General features: G+C 32.5%; 2 protein-coding genes across 3 annotated transcripts; one reads left to right on the top strand and one right to left on the bottom strand.

Annotated features, from left to right (window-relative positions):
* Positions 1–42: 42 nt before the first annotated feature.
* LOC130902137 (sulfide:quinone oxidoreductase, mitochondrial) lies at positions 43–5,311 on the top strand. The gene is made up of 7 exons (XM_057813999.1): positions 43–350; positions 1,180–1,319; positions 1,848–2,038; positions 2,638–2,835; positions 3,138–3,347; positions 3,632–3,818; positions 4,910–5,311. The coding sequence occupies exons 1-7, from the start codon at positions 265–267 to the stop codon at positions 5,236–5,238; spliced, it is 1,341 nt and encodes a 446-aa protein (XP_057669982.1). The 5' UTR covers positions 43–264; the 3' UTR covers positions 5,239–5,311.
* A 503-nt stretch (positions 5,312–5,814) lies between these two features.
* On the bottom strand, positions 5,815–23,354 carry LOC130902133 (uncharacterized). Of its 2 annotated transcripts, XM_057813991.1 has the most exons (8): positions 22,949–23,354; positions 19,197–19,511; positions 17,221–17,422; positions 14,901–15,224; positions 13,259–13,562; positions 10,932–11,578; positions 8,939–9,317; positions 5,815–6,299 (listed from the first exon to the last, which is right to left on the bottom strand). In XM_057813991.1, the coding sequence occupies exons 1-8, from the start codon at positions 23,236–23,238 to the stop codon at positions 5,875–5,877; spliced, it is 2,886 nt and encodes a 961-aa protein (XP_057669974.1). In that variant the 5' UTR covers positions 23,239–23,354; the 3' UTR covers positions 5,815–5,874. The 2 variants fall into 2 exon arrangements, with proteins under 2 accessions (XP_057669974.1, XP_057669975.1); XM_057813992.1 differs by lacking the exon at positions 19,197–19,511.
* Between the last annotated feature and the right edge of the window lie 714 nt (positions 23,355–24,068).

Genomic DNA, 24,068 nt, shown 5'->3' with positions numbered 1-24,068 from the left:
AGAGATGCTCGTAGTTGACAGATTAAAATAAATGATTTTTTCACTTTGAATCGGCGAAGGACTTTAATCTTTGACACTCTCAATAATTGATCATATGATTTAAAACATTTATAACTAATTACGAATTGTAAATACAATGAATTAAGCGAACAACAATATCTGCGGACGTGCATTATATATTTTCCTTATCTGTATGACTTGTGATACCTAAATTTGTATTTGTTTTAAAAAATTAAATATTTATCTGCTATTATTATTGCGATAATGGTTGTGTTAAGAATTCTTTATAGAAATTTTCGTATATCAGAGAGGCGTTTTTCGGCAACATCTGTAAACAGGGATAAGTATAGGTAAATATTTTATTTCTCCACTACTTTTAACAATACTGCACTCAATAATTAGAATAAAATGTTTATACTTTAATGGATGTTATAGGTTTTTCAATTTTATGACCTTGAAAAAATTTTAAAATAACATTTATCAATACAGGATCGGATCCACAATCGAAAATTTATCAAAACTTTTTATTTATTCCGAATTTTTAATGTTTTATTATTATTTGTCTAGAAAATAATAGTGTATATTCAATATAGCATGAGAGTGAAATATGGAAATATTACGTTTACGTTTACCCATTAATTTTTATTATATTCGTCTTTACCATTTTTTTAGTGATTTATTCATGTTTTATTATTACCATTTCATTAAAGAATACAAACTGCAAAGCAGACCTGAGTCTTCTGCATGTACAATAACTTGCCTTTTGTGTACCTGTGTATGTTTATTCAATATATAATTTGTTTTTGTTAGAATAGTGTCATAATATATTCAAGGTCGTCTGGAATGTATCCTATATCAATTAGATTAAAATATAGAATGAGTTTATAGTATGCCAAAAAGAAAGTTAATAAAAAAATAGAACTAAATTGTAATTTTGTTGTAATTATTGATTTGTGTATAGAATTTGGTTAAGGACAGAATTACCTTGATCTGAGGCAGAGCAAAAAATGAAAGTCCTATTATAAAATTGTCGCTTTTGAAACTTTTCTCTCAATTTGTTCATCTTGTCTCAGTTGCATGCTTTTTTCTATTAATTAATAAGATATCTCATCAATAATTTTACTTACAACGATTAAAATAGTTTAAATTAATTTTTATTGATACCTTTATGTTTTTAAGTTGTAAGATATTGGTTGTTGGTGGTGGTGCAGGAGGCTGTTCGACAGCAGCAAAATTTGCAAGAACTTTGAAAAAAAATGAGTTGATTGTATTGGAACCAAGTGAATATCACTACTACCAGCCTCTGTTTACAATAATAGGTATAATTTTATATATCTCACATTTTATTTCATACAATAAAAACATTTTTTGATATTTTTATAGTCATGGATGTTTAGAATGTTTGACCATTTTTTTAATGAATACGACACAAATTAAGTTGAAATACCAAGTTATTATTATTTTAAATCTTCTAAAAATTGTGTTTTTACTGTTAAGGTTTATAAGTTTGTACTGAAAATTTTCACTTTTTTCACAATTCCATTTGACGACTTTCCTCCTCCTTTTATAGCCAATCAAGTTGTATATAATATTTGGCAACTGCATATTTATTAGGCAAAGTACAAGTTATAGGAGAAAGAAGAGTAACTTAATAATCCGAACAACACGTTATAATGTTCAATAAATTAAAAATTGATCTAATCATGTTTTTATTCAACATAAAAAGGTATTTGTAATGCTATTGTTGAGAGCTGCAATTAAATTTGTCGTTTCCGCAAAATTATGAGAAAACATTGATAATTATGTAGCTCTACAATTGTTTCCCACTATTTACTGTGAGTGTTTAGGTGGTGGAACCTCCACAATACAGGAAGCCAGGAGAAAAGAATCGGATGTCCTTCCCAAAAATTGTACGTGGATAAAAGATAAAGCAGCTTTGTATGATCCCGACAAAAGTTTTGTGACTACAGAAAAAGGAGATGTCATTGAATATGATTACATGTTGATTGCAGTAGGATTGGAACTTAGATACGACCTGGTATGATTTTTTACCATTTGAATGATCAAAGCTAGAGTAGTGAAAATTCACTAAAGTGAACCTAAACAAATATTTCACTTTTAAAAGGCAATTTATAGACTATATGGTATATTGTTTATCTTTACAATGCTGTCATCCAATACAGATGTGCCTTTTCAAGTTTTCTTCTGTGTCTCTGACCACTGGTATCATCCATTTACAGATCCAACACTTTTGTTTTCTTTTTATGGGGCTTTATTAATTTATCAAAGGTTTTTCAGAATTGAATGCTTATTTTGTATTTGAAATTTCCAATATTTTCTTTTGTTGTTCAAACAGTCAGAACAATATAGAATCTTTAAGAATATTTGATAACTGCGTGATAATGTTGGTATAGTTATAGGGGAAAGAACGATAATTCAATTTATTGAACAACTTATCTAACTTCATTTTAGTATTAAGATGCCCTTATGTACATTTCTATCTTTGTCTAAATTTCTATACATTAAAAGCTAAATAATCTAATATTGGCATGATTTAGGTTTAGAAAGTTATTGAAGAAATTTTAGTTTATTAGGAAATGAACTGTTTATCATATTATATCGTAAGTACTTGACCAGATTCCAGGATTACAAGAAGCTTTGGACAAATCCAGCAATGTATGCTCAATATATTCACCTAAATATGCCCCGCAAGTTTTTGAAGTGTTGAAGAATTTGAAAGATGGTGCTGCACACTTTACGTTTCCTAATTCACCAGTAAAATGTCCGGGAGCGCCTCAAAAAATTTGTTATATATCCGATCATTATTTAAGAAAGGTGAGCGATTGGATTTTTTTAAATACAAGTTAAATTAAAATATTAACTATAACAAATTACATTTTGTTTCTATTTTACAATACTTAGTTGAAAAAACAATAATAATTATTTTGCATCAATAAATTTTAGATGATAATGTAAAATTACAATTAGCTGTTCTTTGGGATTTAATAAGATATTTATTAACAATATATACAACAGAATCAATAGATATAACCTAAGACTCATGTTTGTTTATATTAGTTGCCTTCGAAAGTTGAATTTAGAAAATAAATAAAAAGCGCTATATTTTTGTTTTTCAGCAAAACAGAAGGGACAACGTAAATATAACCTATAACACCTCTCTTCCTGTAATTTTTGGTGTGAAGAAATATGCAGATGCTCTATGGAAACTATGCAAGTCACGAAATATCGATGTAAACTTGAGAACTAATTTAGTAAACGTAAATTCGGTTAATAATGAAGCAACTTTTCAAAATTTGGATAATCCTGATGAGAAAAAAACTGTTAAGGTTAGTATATGATGTAGTACTTTGGAATTTATTGAAGTTGAATTCTGTTCTTTATATATGTTTAAATTTGGGTTAAAGTTTTTTTTGGCGTAAATAGTTAAGTTAGTTGTTCTATATTATATAATTATTTTTTTATTCATTAGAAGAATTATTCCAACTAATATTCACCTAAAAATCAACAATACTAATATTTATAAATGTTTAATTTCAAAAATTTTACCTATATGAATTATTTCAAATGTATATGTTTGTTTTTCATGTTATAATTGTGATTGAATTTTCAGTTTTCCATGCTTCACGTTGTACCCCCAATGGCAACGCCACTTTCGTTATCAAGTAACAAGAAAATTTCAAACGAAGCGGGATTTGTGAATGTCCATAAACATACACTGCAACATATTGTATACCCGAATATTTTTAGTATTGGTGATTGTGCGTCTACCCCGAACTCAAAAACGGCAGCTGCTGCAGGTAATATTATCTTCGAAAGCAATAAATGAAATTTTCGATAAAACTTATCTAGAAAAGGTACAATTCATTTTTGAGTTCTATATTGAAGCAACATTTGTACACTCTATTAAATTGATCTGATGTCACTTAACATAAGTAAATACAAACTACATTTCTTCTACATGACAGCAGATACCGACATGTAACTTTGTCTTCCATTCTACCATCCTTTAGATGCATTATTATGATCTCATATTGTTTATTCACAAACATTCTTTATGACCTCTTCTGACAACTGTAATATTTAGAAATATTGCAATGTCTATATCATCATAATTAATTTCTTAACTAGTTGGGCTTCAATAAACAGTAATACAGTCTATATTGACTCTTTCTTGCACGTAAATATGTTTTTACCCTTTTAGAGTGGAAAAATATCTTTTTTTTTTCATTTAATTTTAATTCCATGAATATTTAATATGAAAGCTTTAAATAATTGCCTTTGGTTTTGACATAAATATATTTTTTTGCATCAAATAACTATTTACATGATGTTTTAATTAAATATGTGTACTTTATATACTTACATTTAATACATAAAAATACAGATTGCTTACTTTTACATCATTCGTGGAAGCATTACTTATTTTCTTTAGCCACCTAACCCTAATTTGATTAAAATCAAAATGATCTTGCACGACTATGTACGGATTCTTTATTTCCTTTGCTAGTTTTAATGACTTTTCAATACATGGTTGAAAAATAGTTATCAATTCTTTTACAATAATTGAAAACATTTTTAATTGTTTTAGAAGAATGTGTAATGTTTCTTTTATCTTTTGATTATTGATGCATGAATTTAGGAAAATTGAATTTCCGTTCATAAGAAAGCTAGTTGAAAATTCTCTATCTTTGACGTTAGTCCTAATAGATATTTTGACACTTTCGTTTTGCTGGAGAAAATAGCAGTTCATATAATGCAATGTTCAAAGAGTTTTATGCATTTTATTGAAAGAAATTTAAGATTTTCGAAATATAAATTATGATGACATCGGCTTAAAAAATAGTTCTCAAAACACTTAAAAATTGTTAACATAGTTTAATTTTTTTAGCTGCTCAAACCGAAGTGGTTTTCAGAAACCTCAGCGCAGTCATGAATGGTCAATCCCTACCTCTTTCTTATGATGGGTACGCATCCTGTCCATTGGTTACAGGATATGATAAATGCATTTTAGCCGAATTCGATTACAATTTAAATCCACTGGAAACGTTTCCGTTTGACCAAGATAAAGAGTTAAGATCTATGTACATCTTGAAGAAAATATTTATGCCACAGTTATATTGGAATTTGATGTTGAACGGTTATTGGAATGGACCTGCTCTCTTTAGAAGGATAATGCATCTGCAGTTTATGGATAAGAAGCCCCCTGCGAAATCCTAGGACTGAAACTTTACATTTGTTTCTACTATTGTTATTGTTGATATTTGATTATTAAATTTTATAATTATACAAATCTATGTTTTAGAGAAACTACTTTTTGTTTCTGTTTTTTTAGAGACTGTCCAAGTACATGTATTTTCCCAGTTTTATCTTGGTTTCTCTTTTTTTCAAGATATATTTTTACAAAAATAAATACACGCTACAAAAAAAATATTGGCTCCTATAAAATGGCGCCCGTCTGATTTTGGTAACAAATACTTAGCAATAGCTGAGTCCAATGTGTCCATTTGTCTTTCTTTGTCTTTGAAGCATCTGAATATAGGTGATGTTTGTACTAGTCTGTGCATGCAATGAAATTCATGTTCTAATATTAGAATGGCATACATAGAAGTTTCTTTATAGTTATCTTATCAAATGTGGGAGGTGATGGTACTCCAGCGTAAGTACAACTTTTCAACATAGAACGTACATGAATGGTACGGTCTAGTATTACTATGTCTATGGTCAAAAGAAAAAAAATTATGGCGTTTGTGTAGCTTTCATCATAAGTATTTCAATGTAAATAAATAAAAACTCTTTTTACTCTTGAAGTATATTTTTTAAAAAAATTTAGTTGCCTCTATTCAATAAAAGCATTTAAATTTTCTTTCTAACTGGAATTCTTGTTCTCATTTTTCTATTTTTGATAGTATCTCTAGTTCTAAAACCTTTTCTAGTGCGTGATATTGACACGGGATAAGTATTATTCAGAATATGTTGAAAAACTGGTAATTTGGATTTTACAGAAACGTCGCTAACATTTTTAAAAACAAACTTGGATGCTTCTTGTTGATTACCATAAGAATGGCTTGATTGAATATTGAAATTTTTCGTTCGGTTAATTCCAGAAGTTGAAGATTCTGGAAAAACTTCATTTTTGCTGGAGAGAGTTTTAGTTTTATCATTAATTTTTGGTAAACTACGAAGGTCTTCTGGCATAGTAGAATGTTTTTCTTCTTTTTTATTAAAGCTGGACATAATTTTATCTATTAAACTAACAGAAAGAGGTTGGTTTGTGGATTCTGCAATAGAAATAAATTATTATTATAACAATATCACTTAAACCGTGGTATGTTCTGTGGGTGGATGATATTTGGTCATGCTCTACGCATCTTCTAAATCGCCGCCATATTTTACGCAAATTCCATGGTATCGTATATAAACCGTGCTTTATTGATAAATCTTTTAAGGTCTTTTCGGAAACTATGATTGGTGAACATATAGAATCTATTATACAACTACAGGGTGTTTAGGATATTTGAAAACCGGGAAAAGACGAGAAATTCGCAGAGTCGGGGATTCGACGGAAATTTTAAGTGAGCGAGTCAGGCATAGCAAGTCGTAACGACATGCTGAACCTCCCTCGTGAATGCACTCTTACTGGCTCACGTATCTATAGTTGCCTAACTAACGCGCTCTGACTTGGGATTCCCCTGAAGCTTTTAGTGTCTCATGTTTTTATTTTTAAAGTGAAGCTTAGTTTTGATTCAAGGTTACGTACCAATTTATTAAAGAAGTGCGATTAAGATAAGTAACCGAATAATATGTTTTATGTTTGATATTAGTTTTTAGGTATTGAAGGTATTTTGCTTACGCGCTTAAAACATTTGAAATACATAAACAGGCGTTTTTTCACAAATTCCGTATTTAAAAGAAAATAACTCAAAGTAAAAAAGTATCGGTCCTCCGACTTGAGTAGTTGTGATTTATTTCTGTGCGGGTTTCTGAAATCGCGTGTGTACAACAATAAACCGCGTACTTTGGAGGACCTAAGTTTCCGTCAAAGACTAGAACAATGTATTGCTCAAAATTGACATCACTTGCCGGACACAATCTTTCTTTTTTATGATTATCTTAAAAACATACGGTTCACATGAAATGTATAAATGAAAATCTGAAGTAGCTATCTTTCTAGCTTAACCTGCTCGTATCACAGAATTGTTTATCTGTGCTCGCGTGTCATGTTTTCTTTCATAAACAGAAATGGAGATTGTCATTTGAGTGTTATATATTTTAAAAGTTACTTTATGAGCTTTTTCTTTATAGATATTATGTAGTAATCTCAACCACATAGAGATTGATTTCATTCTAAAGTCGTGGCTCAGAAGCGCACCAGATCGACAGGGTGGACGTGAGAAAAGAAGGAAGAACAAAATGTTTAAATTCATTTTTCTTCTACTTTTATTAAAGATTATTAGATAACACTGTGTATTTTTTTTCTTCAATTAAAGGTAGAGGTATGACAGGAAAAATGAGGGTGGCTCCTTAATTCCTAGCTTAAAATAATGAGGGCCGTCCCTGGCCCACCAGAATATTTAAGTGTTAAAAAACGAATTTTTAGTACAAACCCAGCATACAGTAAATATTGAATATCAATTGGTAACACGATCGGGAAATACAGCTGTTCGTAGTAAACCTAGTCGTAAGGCCTTGACCTGGTAAGCAAATAGTGGGCCATCAGTCTTAAAGATGGAAGGTGGTCAGTGGGTCATTCTTTGCCTGACACACTTTCTTTGTTGGGAATGATAACGATTGATGATTTTCTAATTTTGGCACCACTGTACTACAATAATTATGTAAATAATCATAGTGCCAATCACTACTCTAGGTTGTTTGCTCGGTCTTGTCGGTTGAGTTAGGTATATACTAATATTAAGGGAAGGAATCTCACCCTAACAAATAAACTTGAAGTGGATAAGAAAATTGAAATGTCACAATTGATAACTGGCCTATATAAAACAATAATTTTATTACCAAAAGATTGGTACAATTACGGTTACTTTTTGACATAATCACCAATACGAGATTGAGACATTTGTCATATCTGTGGACAAGCTTTTCAATACCCACTTCAAAGGAAGTTGCCGCCAATGTAACCTAACCGTTCAGGAACAATAGAGTACAAAACACGTCTTGAAACTTCTGGAAATTTCGTAGACAAAGCAGTAATGGGGAATTTGTTGTTTCCTTTAACCATTCTGTCAACTCGTTGAACCAGGTATCTGAAACGATAGATATGCGTCCTTGGACCCCTTTATCATGAATATCATTACGGCCATCTTTAAACTTTCGACATCATTTACGCACATTATTCATGAAGTTTTCCCCAAACACGCGCCTCATTCTCCGATGGATTTCTGCAGCACTATGATCCTCAGCATGTAGAAAACGAACCACACTTGGCGGGAGCATCAATAATGGCGGACGTGTCTACGTGGCTGTAGCACAACGCCGACTGACGCCTGAATGTCAACAATGGCGAAGTGTGTAGTGCGAGAGCTTCGCAGTTGCACATAGCGCATGCCGGCGTAGTGTCTGTGCGGAGCGATTGGAGGTTGAAAAAAAACAGACCTCGTATTATGTAGACTGAAAAATATTCAAATATTTGATATAATTCAAACCTTGCTCTTGTCCGGTCTCTCATCAACCATATTTATTAATAAATTTTCATTGGTTTGAAAGTCATGACTTTATCCTGGAAAATTTTTATGGAAAACTTGCAATAACCCTATTATTTTTTCTGTTTGAACTAAATGAATATGGAAAACATTGGATCCCTTATATAAACAGTGGACGCCTCCAAACAAATTCTGTTTGCGCTTAAATAACGTATCCAGATCTAACACAAAACACTAATATCAATGATAAAAACTGTACTCACCTTCCAAGTTTGAATTCTTTTCTTTTGTCTCAGAAAGTGGTTGTATCGCGTCTTGAATTTTTTTAATATTAGCTTCGTTTTGTGTAGTGACTTGATCCATTTTTTCGAAAAGATTATTAAGCTTATTAAATTGTTCCGAAATACTGTGTCCTGTACTTAGTTGCGAGTCAGTGGTTATTTCCGGCAGTTTATTAGGTACCGATAAAACTGGAGAGTCATTATTCTCGTCGTTACGTTTTTTGCACTGTTCCAATTTAGAGTTTAAAATGCTTTCTACCAACTTCTCTAATTTTTCCATAAATACTAAATCCGATTTTTGTGGTGTTGAACTAATTGGAAAAAGTTGACGAGAAGACCCGTCAAATTTATTGCAAACATCCTGAAAACAATGAAATAAATACAATTGGTAATTTAAAATTAAGTGCTACCATCAGAGTAGTGACTTTTCGAACTTTACATAACAATTAGTGAAAAGTGCATTTAAATTTGAGTCAGGTGTAAAGTGTAGTGATTAGAGTTGATAATTCGTTCGATGACCTTTGTATAATGAGAATCGTCAAGCTCCTCAAAATAGTTATTAACTGTCGACATCACCTCTTCATTGTTGGAAAATCTTTAACCATCGAACCATTTTTTCAAGTCTTGGAACAGAAAATTATCTAAGGGGGCTTCATCTGGCGAACAGGCCGATCAATTCAATAATTTTGGAAATTGCAATAACGAATTTGTGAACTGGTGAATTGTCTTGATGAAACAACACTTTCTTCTTCTTCTTTTTTCGCTCTAATGTTTTAATAAGTTCGCATTATAGTCGCCGCTGATAGTTTTTCCTTTTTCAAGATAGGCAACAAAAAACGGTCGCTGTTTTGGTTCCATTGTGAGCAAACGCAGCACCCATCTTGCGCACAGCTTTCTCATGTCCAAATTTTCACTTAATATAAGATGTATGTACCGCACTTTTTGGAATGCCTACTGTCCGCTAGCTCGCGCACCTTCAGTCGACGCTCATCCAGTATAGCTTTGTGGATTTTATTAAACATTTCTGGAGTCGTCACTAGGTCGACCAGTGGCGATGCGTGTCTTCGCAGGTCGTGGATTTAGAATACTTTGAACTGTAAATCTTGATATCTGTTGTTTCATTTTTGGGTTATAGTAATAATCTAATCTTCTTATAATTTATTTAAAAATATTTTAATCATTTATACACACGGTGAATCTTTCTTACGTAATTTATTTAAATATGTTATTTCCTTCCAGATGAAAATTTGTAAGCTGGTTGTTAATATCTTTTTAACTTTGCTTTTTATTATAATGCTTACAAAATTCCAATTATCTTTATTTATTTCCTTTTTTTGTTTTAAACAAATTTTGTATAATAGTTTTCGTGTAAATTCGTATTTTCTATTTACTTGGGGAACAGAATGAATAAAATAGAACAGATTCCTGTTTGGTTATATATATTTCAAAAATCAGTTTTTTATATGTTAGAGCATAAGCTCCTTTTTATTAAAATCTATTCTATCTACTCGTTCCTTCTTTAGTAATTTCCATCTGTGCTCCCGTTTCCTTTCTCATTTTATTTATTTCCGCAGTTCTACAGCTGCCAGGTTGAGAGTTCAACAAAGGATATAGAACTCCAACAACTGAGAATTCAGTTGAGCACTGCAACCATCCCGGTTTCTACAGATAAGTCGCAATCTTATCTTTAATATATATATAAATCTTGTTTTTAATTTATAACTGCTTTGTGCTCTTTTAGATACGCAATTGATGCGATTTTTTTCAATAAATTACAGTTACAAATTAATTTCTTCAAAAACTTGATTGTTAGACTAAATAAATCAGAAGTGACTACTGCGCCACAATATGCGAACAAAGGAATTATCCAAATTTTTGAAGTCTGTAGGAAATTAAATCAAAACTAAAAGCATATTAAATAGAAAAACTTTTCAAATATCAACAATTTATATAGAGTATGTTACAAATTACTAACCTCGTCAACATCGGGATATGAAAATTTTCTTATTAAAGTACTTTCAGCGGTTTGATGTTTGTTATTGAATAAAATAGCGTCACAAGCAGCATCTAACATAATCCTAGTATTGTGATCTACCTTAACTGAAGCTTTCACATTTTCTAAATATTTAAAATCATTATCTACATCTATGGGATCTGGTAAAGAGGATCTTGTATAATTTTTCGGATCTAAGATCGATCTTGGAGATAGATTATACATTTTTCCTAATACTGGGCTAGGGAATTCTTCTTCCAACTTCAAAGAATAATGTCTATCAAAGATATCAGATCGCGTATTTTTTATTTGATGGTACATTCGATTGTATGATCCAAATTTAGGGAGCATATTTTTCCCAAAAATGTTCCAGTCACGATAAATTTTATAGGGAAATTCTGTTTCTTGCGTATCGCTTATTTTTGGTTTCTTACATGGAACATGAGGATAATTGTTAATGTGGCTAGATGGTCGTTTGGGATTTGTTGTTTTGGTTGATTTGTGAGGTTGCTGCTTCTGGAAATTATGATATTTTCGTACAAATTTGTAACGGTCGAATAATTTTCTTCGATATTTTGAAGGTTTACTGGCGTGAAGTGGTGAATACCAATTGTAACAATTAGGCGAATCTGTAAAACAGCTTAAATATAGTTAGTCGTTGATAGAATTATTAGCTTGATAAGAAAAATCGCGATGATGATTTATTTGCTTAAAACGATGTTTTTGCTTTCAAAGAATTTATTTAAAAATTACATTCACATGACTACGCGAGTAGCCATTTGTTTATAAAATAAATTGTTACCTTACATTTTATTCTACCTGCAAAACAAGTAACCTGTTCGTTGAATAATTTTTGTCGTTCGATAAGACAAAAACATAATTATGGTTCGAGATCATATTGGTGATGGATGAGTGATGGAAATTGTTTTTCGCGCGCGAATTTATTAAGATGTGAAAACAGCCATAATTCAGAGGGAACCAAGTCTGGCGAATAAAGTGCTGTAATAGTTCATACTTCAAATCACTGATTCTCGCGATTGTTTTTTGAGCTGTTATTTTCACATCCGGTTTTGCAGTGTTTTATGTTTCGTAATAATAGATTTTCCAGTGTGGGGTCGCTTACCCCAAGTCCAATTCGCCAACCGGTGAAACCAGAGTGTCCTGCTCGGCACATCCCACTGGATCTTACACGCACACATAAAGTGGTACCACCTAGAGTGGGTTAGGAATCGAGCGAAGTGAAGATATGTGATAAAGGAGGCCAAAGTCCTCCATGCACTATAGAGCCAGCCAAGTAGTTAATAAGTAAGAATTTCTACAACATATGAAATATTACAATGAAGTCTGGTTTTATTGCGAGACAAGTTTAGAGATAATTTATAAGTAAAATTTATTTCGAATCAAAAAAACTGATGCTGGTTATGGAACACAAGTTTTGTTTTGACATTTGACATTCATTTAGTCATTTAGAATGGTATTGGTGAATGGAGGAGGGCGGAAGAAACTTCACGCCACGTCATCGATGAGTGCTCATTCATTCACCCGGAATCATTCAATCATACGACCAAGCCTCAAAGTTTGCCTACTTTCGAATTTTCAAGCATTAGTGCCTGATTAGCTTCTCAAAGTTTATCGGCCTTTGGTAGTTTTAAGTGTGGCACTAAGAGCCTATTAGATTTGCAACAATGACTCTATGTAATCTTCTTCTTTCAAGTGGCGTGGAAGAACTGACACTTGCGATATTCAAATCTTTGGCAGTGATTTTAAAAGGTTCAAGTTAAGGTGTCTGTACAAGGCTCCAAATAGTCCCTCTTCTATCGACATTTATAGGTGTGACACTCCATTTCCACGCTAGGATTTGGTTATATGTTTAACTTATTTTGCCTTCCAATTAGGTGAAACCCAAATGCTCAACCTCCATCCTCTCCTCTCGTAGATGTAACCGGTTTTCTGTGGTTTTCCTGTAACCTGATGAACTCCTTTAATCATGATGATAACCACCACAGATGTATCCGCCTCTGTCTTTGTCTAATATAGTTTGTTTAAGCAAATCATTTTCATGTCACAACTTCAGCCACGCACGCCAAACAACCCCATAAAAAAATTGACGTCGTTTAATTACGCGTTTTGAAAATTTGTAAACAGATAATTTTTAGCGGGTTCATGGAGGATGCATCATAATGAAGTAATTTAGTCGGCATTAAAATAAAAGATGACCGACTTCCAGCAAGAAATAACGAAAGATAGTTTTTTAATTGAGAAGAACTGATTTCTGGATGAAAATTATCCGTTTTACATAAAAAACAAACCTTTATCTTTTGGTGACCCTGGATAAGACTGACATCTCATACGTCGGTGAGACTCTTGCGTAGAACGAATGTTTTTCTGTTCCGGGCGATCATACGTTGCTTCCCATCTCTCTTGACACAATTGATCCTTGATTCCAACATTCGAATCTTCTTTGTTTTTATAAGCGCATCTTTCAAAACAATTTCTATTTACCGAATAAGAAGGTATTTCCGAAACGTTATCTGAATATGATGACTCAGATAATACAGGAAGGGCTGACTGCCGTCGTTTGAAATTAACAGATTTTTTTGGCGATTCGTTGATCTATAACAAGGTATAGTTATTCCAAAGGACAGAAACCTCCTGGTTATTTTATTATTTCAAAGAGCTTTCATTAACGAGTTCACTTCACAAATACAGTAATTATGAGGGAAAAATCGAGAACTTTTTACTAATTGAGTTCCGGGAATTTATCAATAAAAAAATACTTTTATTAAAATTTTTTTTGACAGCCTTCACAATACCCTAAATTCAACTCCGCACAATAATTCCCGCGAATCAACTCATCCATGGTAATTGTCTGGAGTTAACCGTTTATATACACGGTTACAACTTATTTGATTTTTGACTTTTTTTACGATACCACGATACGTTTCTTTGAGATGTGACTTCTTCTCAACTGCCGAAAGCAAGAGGCCAAATTTAAGAAGACTTAAGAGGTAGACAATATGATTTTTTAAGGTTATATTATTGTTTACAATAAAAATTGAAAGTTTGTTGTGATTTGTGCTCAAATACATACTATTGTCTGAATAATAATTTAAACATTAAAATTAAGTGCTATTACTATTACTAGGTAATATAAACGTAATTGAACGAAAATCTATTCTGCATAGTGAAGGAAAACATTCTTCATAACTGTCTTGATTTTACTAACAGGTAAGTTTATATACTTTTCAACACATGTGTGATATTGTTTAAAAAGACTTTCTTATTTAAAAAATAGCTTTTTTGAAGAATTTTTTACGTGATCGTAGGAAAAATAGTGTACACAACTCGTTGAAAAGTGTATTTCGCACTCGTTACGTAACTAGTGCGAAATGTATCACTTACCAAACTCGTAACGTAATATATACTATTTCGTTTATAACCAATTTATCAGACTATGCATGAATCACAAGAGCTAGTCAACTTCTACCAATTCACGTCACACTTTTTGCCCATTGAAACAGGTGTTTTTTGACATTTGATTTCATACATAATTTGGAATTGACGAGGATTTTCCCCCATATTTTATTAATAATCAAATCGCGTTAAGCTGCTCAATTAATTTGTGTATGAAGCAGAAACCAAACATGCTATCTACTGCAGACTTGATGTAAAACTGATAGGAAGAGACGATTTACTAGGCAGATGTCGACGAAGTTTCGTATTGTTGCCAGTTTTGACAAATTCCCGGACCATAATTACCACACCTTTTAGTTTTATTCATAACATAGGTAATTTTTCTGATAAATCAAATAGAAATAATAAGACTTTTTCCATACATCTGGATTTTGGATTTTTCCAAAAAGAAAAGTGAAATAGACCCATTCTAAACAAGTTATTAAGTCGTGGTGACATCTGTTGTTTGGACTAAATTTGTTATTAGTAGATATTAACCTGTTTGTTATTTAAACGATCAGGATTCTCTTTTTCAGGGATTATTTGATCGTACTCGTCTCCTAAGTGGGAGCAATGGCAGCAGAAATGTCTTTCTCCTTTAGTTTCTACGTAATTTGTTTCTTCTTTGTTTTCATTACATCTGTGAAGTTGTACGTGATATTTTAGAGGCCTATATCGCGGACGATTTGGAAGATGTCGTCTTATTTTAGATGAGTCTTGACGTAATTGTTGGTATGTGTAGTCACCTGGAGGCAATTCGGGTATTTTATGCTTATCATCATTAGGTTTGTATATTGAATATTTTGGTTCCCGTGAAGAATCCTAAAGAACATGGTTCAGTAAAAAAACAAAAACTAAACAGAAAGCTGCATTGCTTATGGAACAGAATTTATTCTTAGGCGATAATTTGTGAGAGCGAAGGTAACTGTACTTAAATATAGGATTGAAGTATCTTACAAATGGAAAATTATTACAACAGTTGGTACATTGTTGCTATATACACGGCTGAAGAACAGTAAACATGAAGACATCACTTTACTTATATTGCAGGGTTGTCTCGGAAATAAAATATACGGAATGGCGCTGAAAAGTGTAATGCCTGGATCTAAAAATTTTTGTTCTTGAATCCTAACAATCAGTACCAAAACCATTGGTACTGGTTGTTGGTCTTGAAAGTGTTACTAGTTTACGTGAAATTATGTATGGCCCTTTCCAATCCAGCGTAGATTCCAATATCGACAGTTTGGTTCATTTAATTGTAGACTTATAAGAAATTGATTGATCCATCCTAAAATTTTGTTACAAAACCTCAGTATACTATTTAAATCATATTAGACAATTTCTCGAAAAGAATTGAATTGTCTAATAATCAATATTTTTAAAGTTCAGAAAGTTGTTAACTTATTAAACACCACAGCAGCGCCATTTTTGTTTAATATCCCCGAATTTTCTATTGGTACTTATAATCTAATTTTACTTTTCTTGTAATTGTGTAAAATCAACATTTATATTTATATATTAGAACATTCTGTACACATTATTATTGTTTGTAAAAAATTATGTACTTTTGAAGAAAATTTATAAGAACTTTCAACACAAATTAAATATTTGTGAATCCGGTTGTGTATACTAGCATATTCTTTTCGCCTAATTGTGGATTCTGTTTCATAATGCAGAAATATAGGGGGTGTCTCATAAATAATGTCGATTTCCTTTCACTCTGTTTATTAAATAATCATACAAAAGAAAACTTTGATATTCGAAGTATAGCCCATCGTATTCTATGGAAACCCAAAGCTCAGCAAGTTCTTATGAACCTTGGTAAAACCATTCTTATGACTTGAATGCAAAAAAATTGTCGTACTGCATTCTCAAAACTACTTTGGACTCAAATTCTTTTCCCATGAAGTAATTTTGCCACAGATCTGAATAAAAGTAATCTGATTGTAAGGTCTGCTGGATGTTTTAGGTGTGCTGATTCCGCGTAACTTTCGTTATATGTAGTTTAGCATTATCTTGTTGTAAGCGAACCCGCTCTATGTTAACTAAACCTGGATATTTCTCTGATAAAACCTCATACATTCGCTGTCTATTATATATCTTGGCTTGATGTTCGACTATCTGGAATAATTTCGACCCAATAAGAATCGCCGCTTGAATGGATCAATCTTTGCGGCGGGATCTGGTAATTGTCCTTTGTCTAACTACTGATTTTCTTTGTTTGGATTGATTAGATAATCCTTTTGTCTTTGCAGGTAATATCTAATACTAATAAAGTTTAATAAAACAATAATATTTCGACAAGAACAAGTAGCTCTTTATACACCTCTACACGATGTTTCTTTTTAATCTTGGTTAATTCGTGCGGCATCATTCGTCAACTTTTATAGATCTACGTTATTCATTTCAAATGGCGATGTACGGTATTTTTAGAGGGTTCAAGAGAGTCCGGTAATCGAGTGCTGGTTATAGGTTGGTTTTTTATTGCTTCCTTGGTAACCTTTGTCCAAATTTTCACTATGGAAATGATTGAACCAATGCTGTGCCGTTCGCTCATTGGATGTGTCTTTCACACATTTTCCTTGCTGCCACGGTTGCTTTAATTTTTGTTTTCAATAATGTCTCAACAATACATGGATTTCATTTTTATGACACTTAATACTATTTATTATAAAAACGTACTGTGTCTTCACTAAACATAGAGAGAATTTGAGAGTAGTCTTACCAAATTACGACGGGACGTAAGAATTTTCACATATGACAACCAATATTACTTATGAGACATACCCTGTATAATAAAACTTATTGATTAAATTACTTTCGCATTTGATTGTAGAGGCAGACCGCAATGTTGTACTTCTTTGTTGTGTGTTTGTTTGTGACAACGGCAGCAGCATATTTGAGGATAACAGCCGCTACAAACAAGATGATAGTATTTTTTCTTTTTCGTTTTTTTCATTTCCTGAGTTTGTTGAAAACTGTCCGTCCTGGTAACTAATACATCATTATGTGTTTGTTTTCTGAAAATTAACTATATACGTTATGTAACTACACTATATTTTGCAATTGCATAAAGGGAAAGTTTTTCTTTTTCGCTTTAATATACATGGAAACCATTCATGACGAAGAAATTTATATTTCGAAATTTCATAAATAAATTCCTAGTCTGCTACAGAATTATTATGTTCCTAGTAAGTACTAATCTTCAAAATTGCATTATTATAAAAAGATTTTAGTGGAACAGCTGGTTACAGTATAGTACAGGTTGTTAACATTATAAGCCTATTAGAAGAACATTTAGTTTTTATCTCTTATACATTACGTAACTATATAATGACTTTGCTGAACTATATTTTGAATTGCTTCTCTACCCACGTTAGTTTTTAGAATTGACCCCCAACAACATTGTTTTGTTAGCATAGTGAAATTTTATCTCAAATTAGGAGGTAAACGTCCCTGAAGATTAGTGTCTAAATAATCAGTGATTTTTTAAGAGATATGGGATTTGATTTTGAAGAAATCCACAAAAAAAATTGAAAAAATTGATGAGGTCTTTCTTGGAATCGATAGAAATATCAGTATAATTTAATGTTTGAAGATAATTCCATGCAAATGTTGGCCGCGGCTCCGTTTTAGATAGCCCATGCGCAAGGTCCAATTTTGGCATATTCTCTCCAACATATCGGCCGGTATTTCACGAATAAATGCTTCAATATTGGTTTCCAGTGCGTCAATCGTCGCTGGTTTATCACTGTAGCCATTAGACTTAACATTGCCCCACAAAAAATAGCCCAAAGACGTTAAATCACACGATCTAGGCGGCCAATTGATGGGCCCCAAACGTGAAATGAACTGTTCACCGTTGAAACCACATGTCAGGCATGTCCAATTCTTCTATTTTGGGCAAAAATATCCTCACACGGTAGCGCTTGCTATTCACAGTAACGTTACGCCATCGTCGCTTTTGCCACCGGCCCATAATCCACACCAAACAGTGACTTTTTCGGGATGCATTGGTAGCTCTTTCAATACTTCTACTGGTCTTCACTCTAGATGCGGCAGTTTTGCTTGTTGATGTATCCATTCAACCAGAAATGAGCTTCGTCGCTGAACACAATTTTTCGATAAAAAGATGGATCTCCCTCCAACTTTGCCCGCGCCCATTCACCAAATGTTAGACGTTGTGGGAGATCGTGTGGCTTCAATTCTTGCACCAGCCGTATGTTATAAGGTTTTACATCCAAATCCTTTCGCTAAATTTTCCACGTAGTAGAGTAACAGAAACCCAATTGCTGCGAACGGTGGCGAATCGATCTTTCCCTGTCATCAGTAACACTGGCGGATACAGCCGCAATATTTTCTTCGGTTCTCACTGTACGTTTGCCTGTTATTGGTTTAATGTCCAATAGTGTAAACTGGGTTCGAAATTTAGTCATAAGCTTCCAAATAGTTCCCTCAGTAGGCCAACCAAACTGCCCACAACTTGGAAGAAGTGCGCGATGCACTCTCTTAACCTCGCATGAATTTTGATAGTAAAATTTAATAATTTTCAAGCGTTGTTCGTTCTTAAGTTGATTCATGATTAAATTATAGACCAAACTGAACAATTTTGACAAAGACACAAGACACGATTCACGCGTGTGTTGTGTCAGTGTTGCCAAAAAGATACCAGCAAAAAAATCATTCGTTATTAGAAAAGCAATAGAATGATTGTGTTGCTCTAGTAGGGAACTATCTTGATGAAAAAAATAGAATTTGTTACTACTACTACAATGTGGTACTAAAAATGCTTACCTACTACCTAAACAAATTTGCTTCAACGATGAACATAAGCCTATAGATGTACTTCCAGAACTTTCATCTGCTTGATCCTTTATACAAATGTGCTTATGTCCTTTATCATCTAAGTAACATCTCTTATTACAAAAAAATGGTATGTTCGTTCTTTCTTTCATTCCGTAGTTGCAGTTAGTACATTGGCAACGATGTCTAGCCGAATGAGTGTTAAAAAACTTTTGAATACTCGACGTGTGTTTTAATTTAAGGAAAAGGTTGCGTATATGCTTGAAATAGCGATTTTTATCGTGTTTGGGTTGTAAAGGAACATCTCTAAGGGCAAATATGAATCATATTTTTATGTAATTTGAATAAATTATAATAACAATATAGAATTATTCATGTCTATTAAAACATTCTCCATAGAGCCACATGTCAAATGAGATGTGGCTCTATAGACGCATCCTGAAGTTACCCTGGACTGACAGAATCACCAACGACGAAGTACTAAAAAGCATTGGTCGCAAAAGAAAGCTGCTGACAATTATTAAGATAAGAAAAACATCTTATATAGGACACATCTTAGGCAACGACAAATACCTACTGCTACAGAACATAATGCAGTGCAGAGTAGAGGGAAATAAAGGCATCGGCAGGACAAAAGAAATCCTGGCTCCGTAACATAAGAGAGTGGACAAATCTCAGCATCGGAGAATTGTTTCGTGAGAAGAAGAGGAATCAACATTGACAATATAGATCACGTAGATTGCAATAAGAAACAAATGCATGTCATATATTTGTGACTAAATAAAATAATCAGATACCATAGGTTCGTTTCAACCCATGACAAAACCGTTCTTGGTACGATGACGATTCTGCGCAATAGAGATTACGTGTATGAACAGTTACCGTTATACAAACGATTCTGTTTTGTGTTGCAACCAACTTAGGTATCGTTTGTGAACCGTTTCCGGGACGCAAATACTGATACAAGAACTGTGTATAGCCGGAGATTGCACAGAAAATATCTATAAACGCTTCCGACAGCCGCTCCAAGTATACTGTCCCGACTAGCAGGCTATAACAAACCGCTTATTACACATTATTTACAGCTTCCATTCTAATATTCACATCAATTATCTTTTCGTTTAAAGGGAGCAAATTAAGGTGACGCTGTAGTAGCTAGTATAACGGTTTTGAAAACATCCCCACTGGGAAAATAATACTAAGATATACGACTCCTTACATTTAAGTATATTTTATAAACCGTTCGACATAAAGAGACATTCTGAAGAAAATTATCATAAATTGTAATTATTTATTAGAATAATAAATACATATACATATACATATAAAATATGGATGGATATAAACACGTCTACACCAATATTTTTCTTTAATTTAGTTAATATAATATTTTAAGATTCGAACATGATTGTTTAATAGAAATGCGAGGCTTATAATAAAAGCTTGTTAGTATCCAAACACTATCCACGTGTTTCGAAGAATTTTAGATGTTTTAATTACCAAATTATTTTAGTTTGGTGAGTCTTCAAACAAGAATTTGCTATTTACAGATGAATACTATTCCAGCTTTCCTCCCATTCAAGATTATGGTTTTGCTTATTACCTCTACACTGATAGTGTACTCATTCTATTAAATCATCCCTCTTGGTGACTTTGACAAGAAAAATTGTCATATTTTCCATACAAGAATTGAAGATAACATTTTGCTGCTTGGTATTTTTCCTGTGTGTATAAACTTTGCATTGAACTTAAGTTATATCGCATCTCATATGTTGACAACTTTATAAATAAATAAGACACCTCACTCCTTTATCTAAGTGTCTTGTTCGCCTTTTGGTTCTGCAGCAGCTTTTCTGTTCGTTAAACAAAATTGTGCATAACAGCTTCCATCATGCTCCATGAGTCCAGCCCAGTTAATATTTCATTAATGTTTTGAGTTGATTTATTGCTTTGCTTTTGGGTTCGTTTATCATAATATTTTTTTCAAACTTAAGAAGCCTCTAAAATTTTATTTGCTTTATAAAATGAGGTTCACATGAAAGCAACGACATTATTTATTAATGTTGCTTGTTCAAAATTTACTATAAAGTGAGATAATGTATAATTTGTGACGTCACAAGACATTATTTGATAGATTCGGTTAGGAGTGTTGACGTCACACAGCGCCATTGTTAGCGTAGCTTAGAGATCACTTTCCAAATATAGTTTTAACTGCATTTGCGATCGTACAAATGCTTAGTGATTGGTGATTTTTTTCGTATTTTATTTGATAAATTTTAAAAAAATATTCCTTCTGGTGTTAAAAACGCACACTCACAAGCTTTGTTTGGACACTGAACTATAACAATATGACGGCTGTCACGTCATGATTAGGTTGTCTATTAGCTAATCTAAGAAAACAGCTGATATACGTCAAAATGACGGCCGTGGTGTAAACTATCGACTTTCTAGTGTTGGCTTTTTTATATTTTTTCTGGTTGTTCGGATGTTTTGTATTATTTTTTGTTTTATGATGTTAAGAGGACTTCATAGATACTGTTCAAATCTGTTCAATGAAATTGATAAGCGGAAACTGAGTATTTTTTTCAATTTTTTAGTCAGATACGCTTTCAAGAAATTCTGAAAATTTAGAATACTCAGTTTTGGTAGAAATTAATCGTACAAATTTATCAAATATGAGCGAGTACTCAATAATAAAACTCAATACTCAAAGCTTTATGAGGAGGTAATTAGGTGAGAAGAGCTTTGATCAGAGTCCTGTTATTTTCCACCAATTTCCAATATATACTTGCTTTTAAGATTATATTTACTGCTTGCATACATTAAGCACAACAGAAAAAAAAACATTCTCACACTTCTTTAAGTAGCAACTTTTTGAGGAGCCATTTCGCAATAAAACTGTGGAAAATGAGGTCTAAAATTCAATAATTAGTTCCACAAACTCCACAGGACTTAAGGCAAAAGCATTTGTTCATCCCCACGATGGCCATTTTCTAGCCGGTTTTGACAGATATATGACTTAACGTAAAATTATCCATCTACAATAGCTTAGACACGATTCGAAATCAATAAACATAGACTAATAGTACGTATGATATTTCACGAATCGAATAGCAGATAAGACTATTAAGTTGGCATTTCTGGAACCGTTGGTGATATTCACACTGAACACATTGTTTACACCATCACTACACCACTACAATTACAATGTCTGACGTGCGTTCCGATAACTAAGTTATGGTCTTAAGCCACAACTTTACGACTAATATTGAGAGAAACTAAACTAAACACAGTTGAACTCAAATTTTTTTGTCAGTAACCATCCTTGCGGAATTATAAACTAACTTTTCCAAGATAAAAAAAACCGCTATAATTGATTCTAAATTTTAATTGTTTAAGAATTAAATTAAGTAAATCGACAACGTTGATAATTTCTTCATAAGCATCGTCGGGTTCATCGAATACCATGTGCATATCTTCAGTTATTTTAGCAAAACCAAAACTATTTACTCAAGGTAATATCGTGAAATGTAAACCATTTGAAAAATATAAGTTGGAATTCTCGGTTACTAATTATACTAAAGTTTAAACTACCCCCACACCGCAGGCAACGTTTAAATTAAAGTTTGTTGTTAAACAGTTTACTTTACTCTCTGAACAGTGGCAGATGGGGTAGTTGTGAGCGTTGCGTTGGTGTAGTGGTAATTTAGATTTCATTTACCTAATATACGTTTAATACTTACCCAGCTCCTCGCATTTTTTGCATATTTTTCATAGTTTGTTCTTTCAAAGATCGACCATCGTATTGAAATTCGTGGTCTATTTTATTAACATATCTTTTTTCTTTTCTAACCCAATTCCATCCCCACCATTTGCAGAACTGCAATTCCCAACCTTCTTCATCACCATAAGGTGGCAGGGGTGGTGGTGTAGAACAATTTTTCATTTCATTGGTATTTTTTATTTTGTCTTCAGAATTGTGCTTCTTAATTCTTGCATTTCTATCTAATTTTTTCATTCTGGATTCATACATTAATCATTAATTGTTAAGTCAGCTGCATGGATATTACTTAAAATTTTCGAAATTTTCTTAATACAATAAAAAGCATTATTTTCAAATATCTTCAATATTATCGAAAAACGTCTTTTTCCTGTCATATTTGACAATATTATTTTTATTAAAACTCAGAAAATGAGAGAAAAGCAGACAACAACAGTACTTGATGAAACCAACAAAGATAAAGTGAAGCTTAAATGATTTTGCTTCCATATTTTTATGAATTGAATTTAAGCCATATAGTTAAAATTGATGATAGAGAGAGCGAGGTATGGTAGCTTGTTCAAGTGGACGCAAACTGCTAATAGAGAAAGAAAGAGCATCGGTATACAACTTTCTATCCCTCTCTACTCTCTAATCTGATTGTATTACCATGACGTCGAAATTTCGAGTAGGAGTAACGGCAAAAGAGAAGAATGACAAGTTTTGATTTTAATATCTAGTAGATATAGATAATAGTGGTAAACCGATGCTTTTTCTCTATCTTCCAATAGTACAATTCCACTTTCTTACCGCTCTTTCTATTTTTAATATTAACAGTTTCAACTACATGGACCAAGAATAAATTGTAGCTTTTATTTACTAGATGGCATCACAAAATAACGAAATGAAAGTTGCCTACATCGAATGTTAAGCGTAGCAATGTGAAGTCTCTATCTTAATAATATTAACTCTATGATTTTAACGTCATCCTGTCAACATACTATAGCTGTTATTTACTAGATAGCGTCACAAAATAACGTAATGAAACGCACATACTATCCTTTAAACTATGATTTAATAGTGTATATTTGAGGACTCCGCAG

The sequence above is a fragment of the Diorhabda carinulata genome, chromosome X (assembly GCF_026250575.1).
Source record: "Diorhabda carinulata isolate Delta chromosome X, icDioCari1.1, whole genome shotgun sequence".
Classification (NCBI taxonomy): domain Eukaryota; kingdom Metazoa; phylum Arthropoda; class Insecta; order Coleoptera; family Chrysomelidae; genus Diorhabda; species Diorhabda carinulata.
Note: the sequence above shows the minus strand (reverse complement) of the source record. Positions and strands in the feature narration are given on the sequence as shown.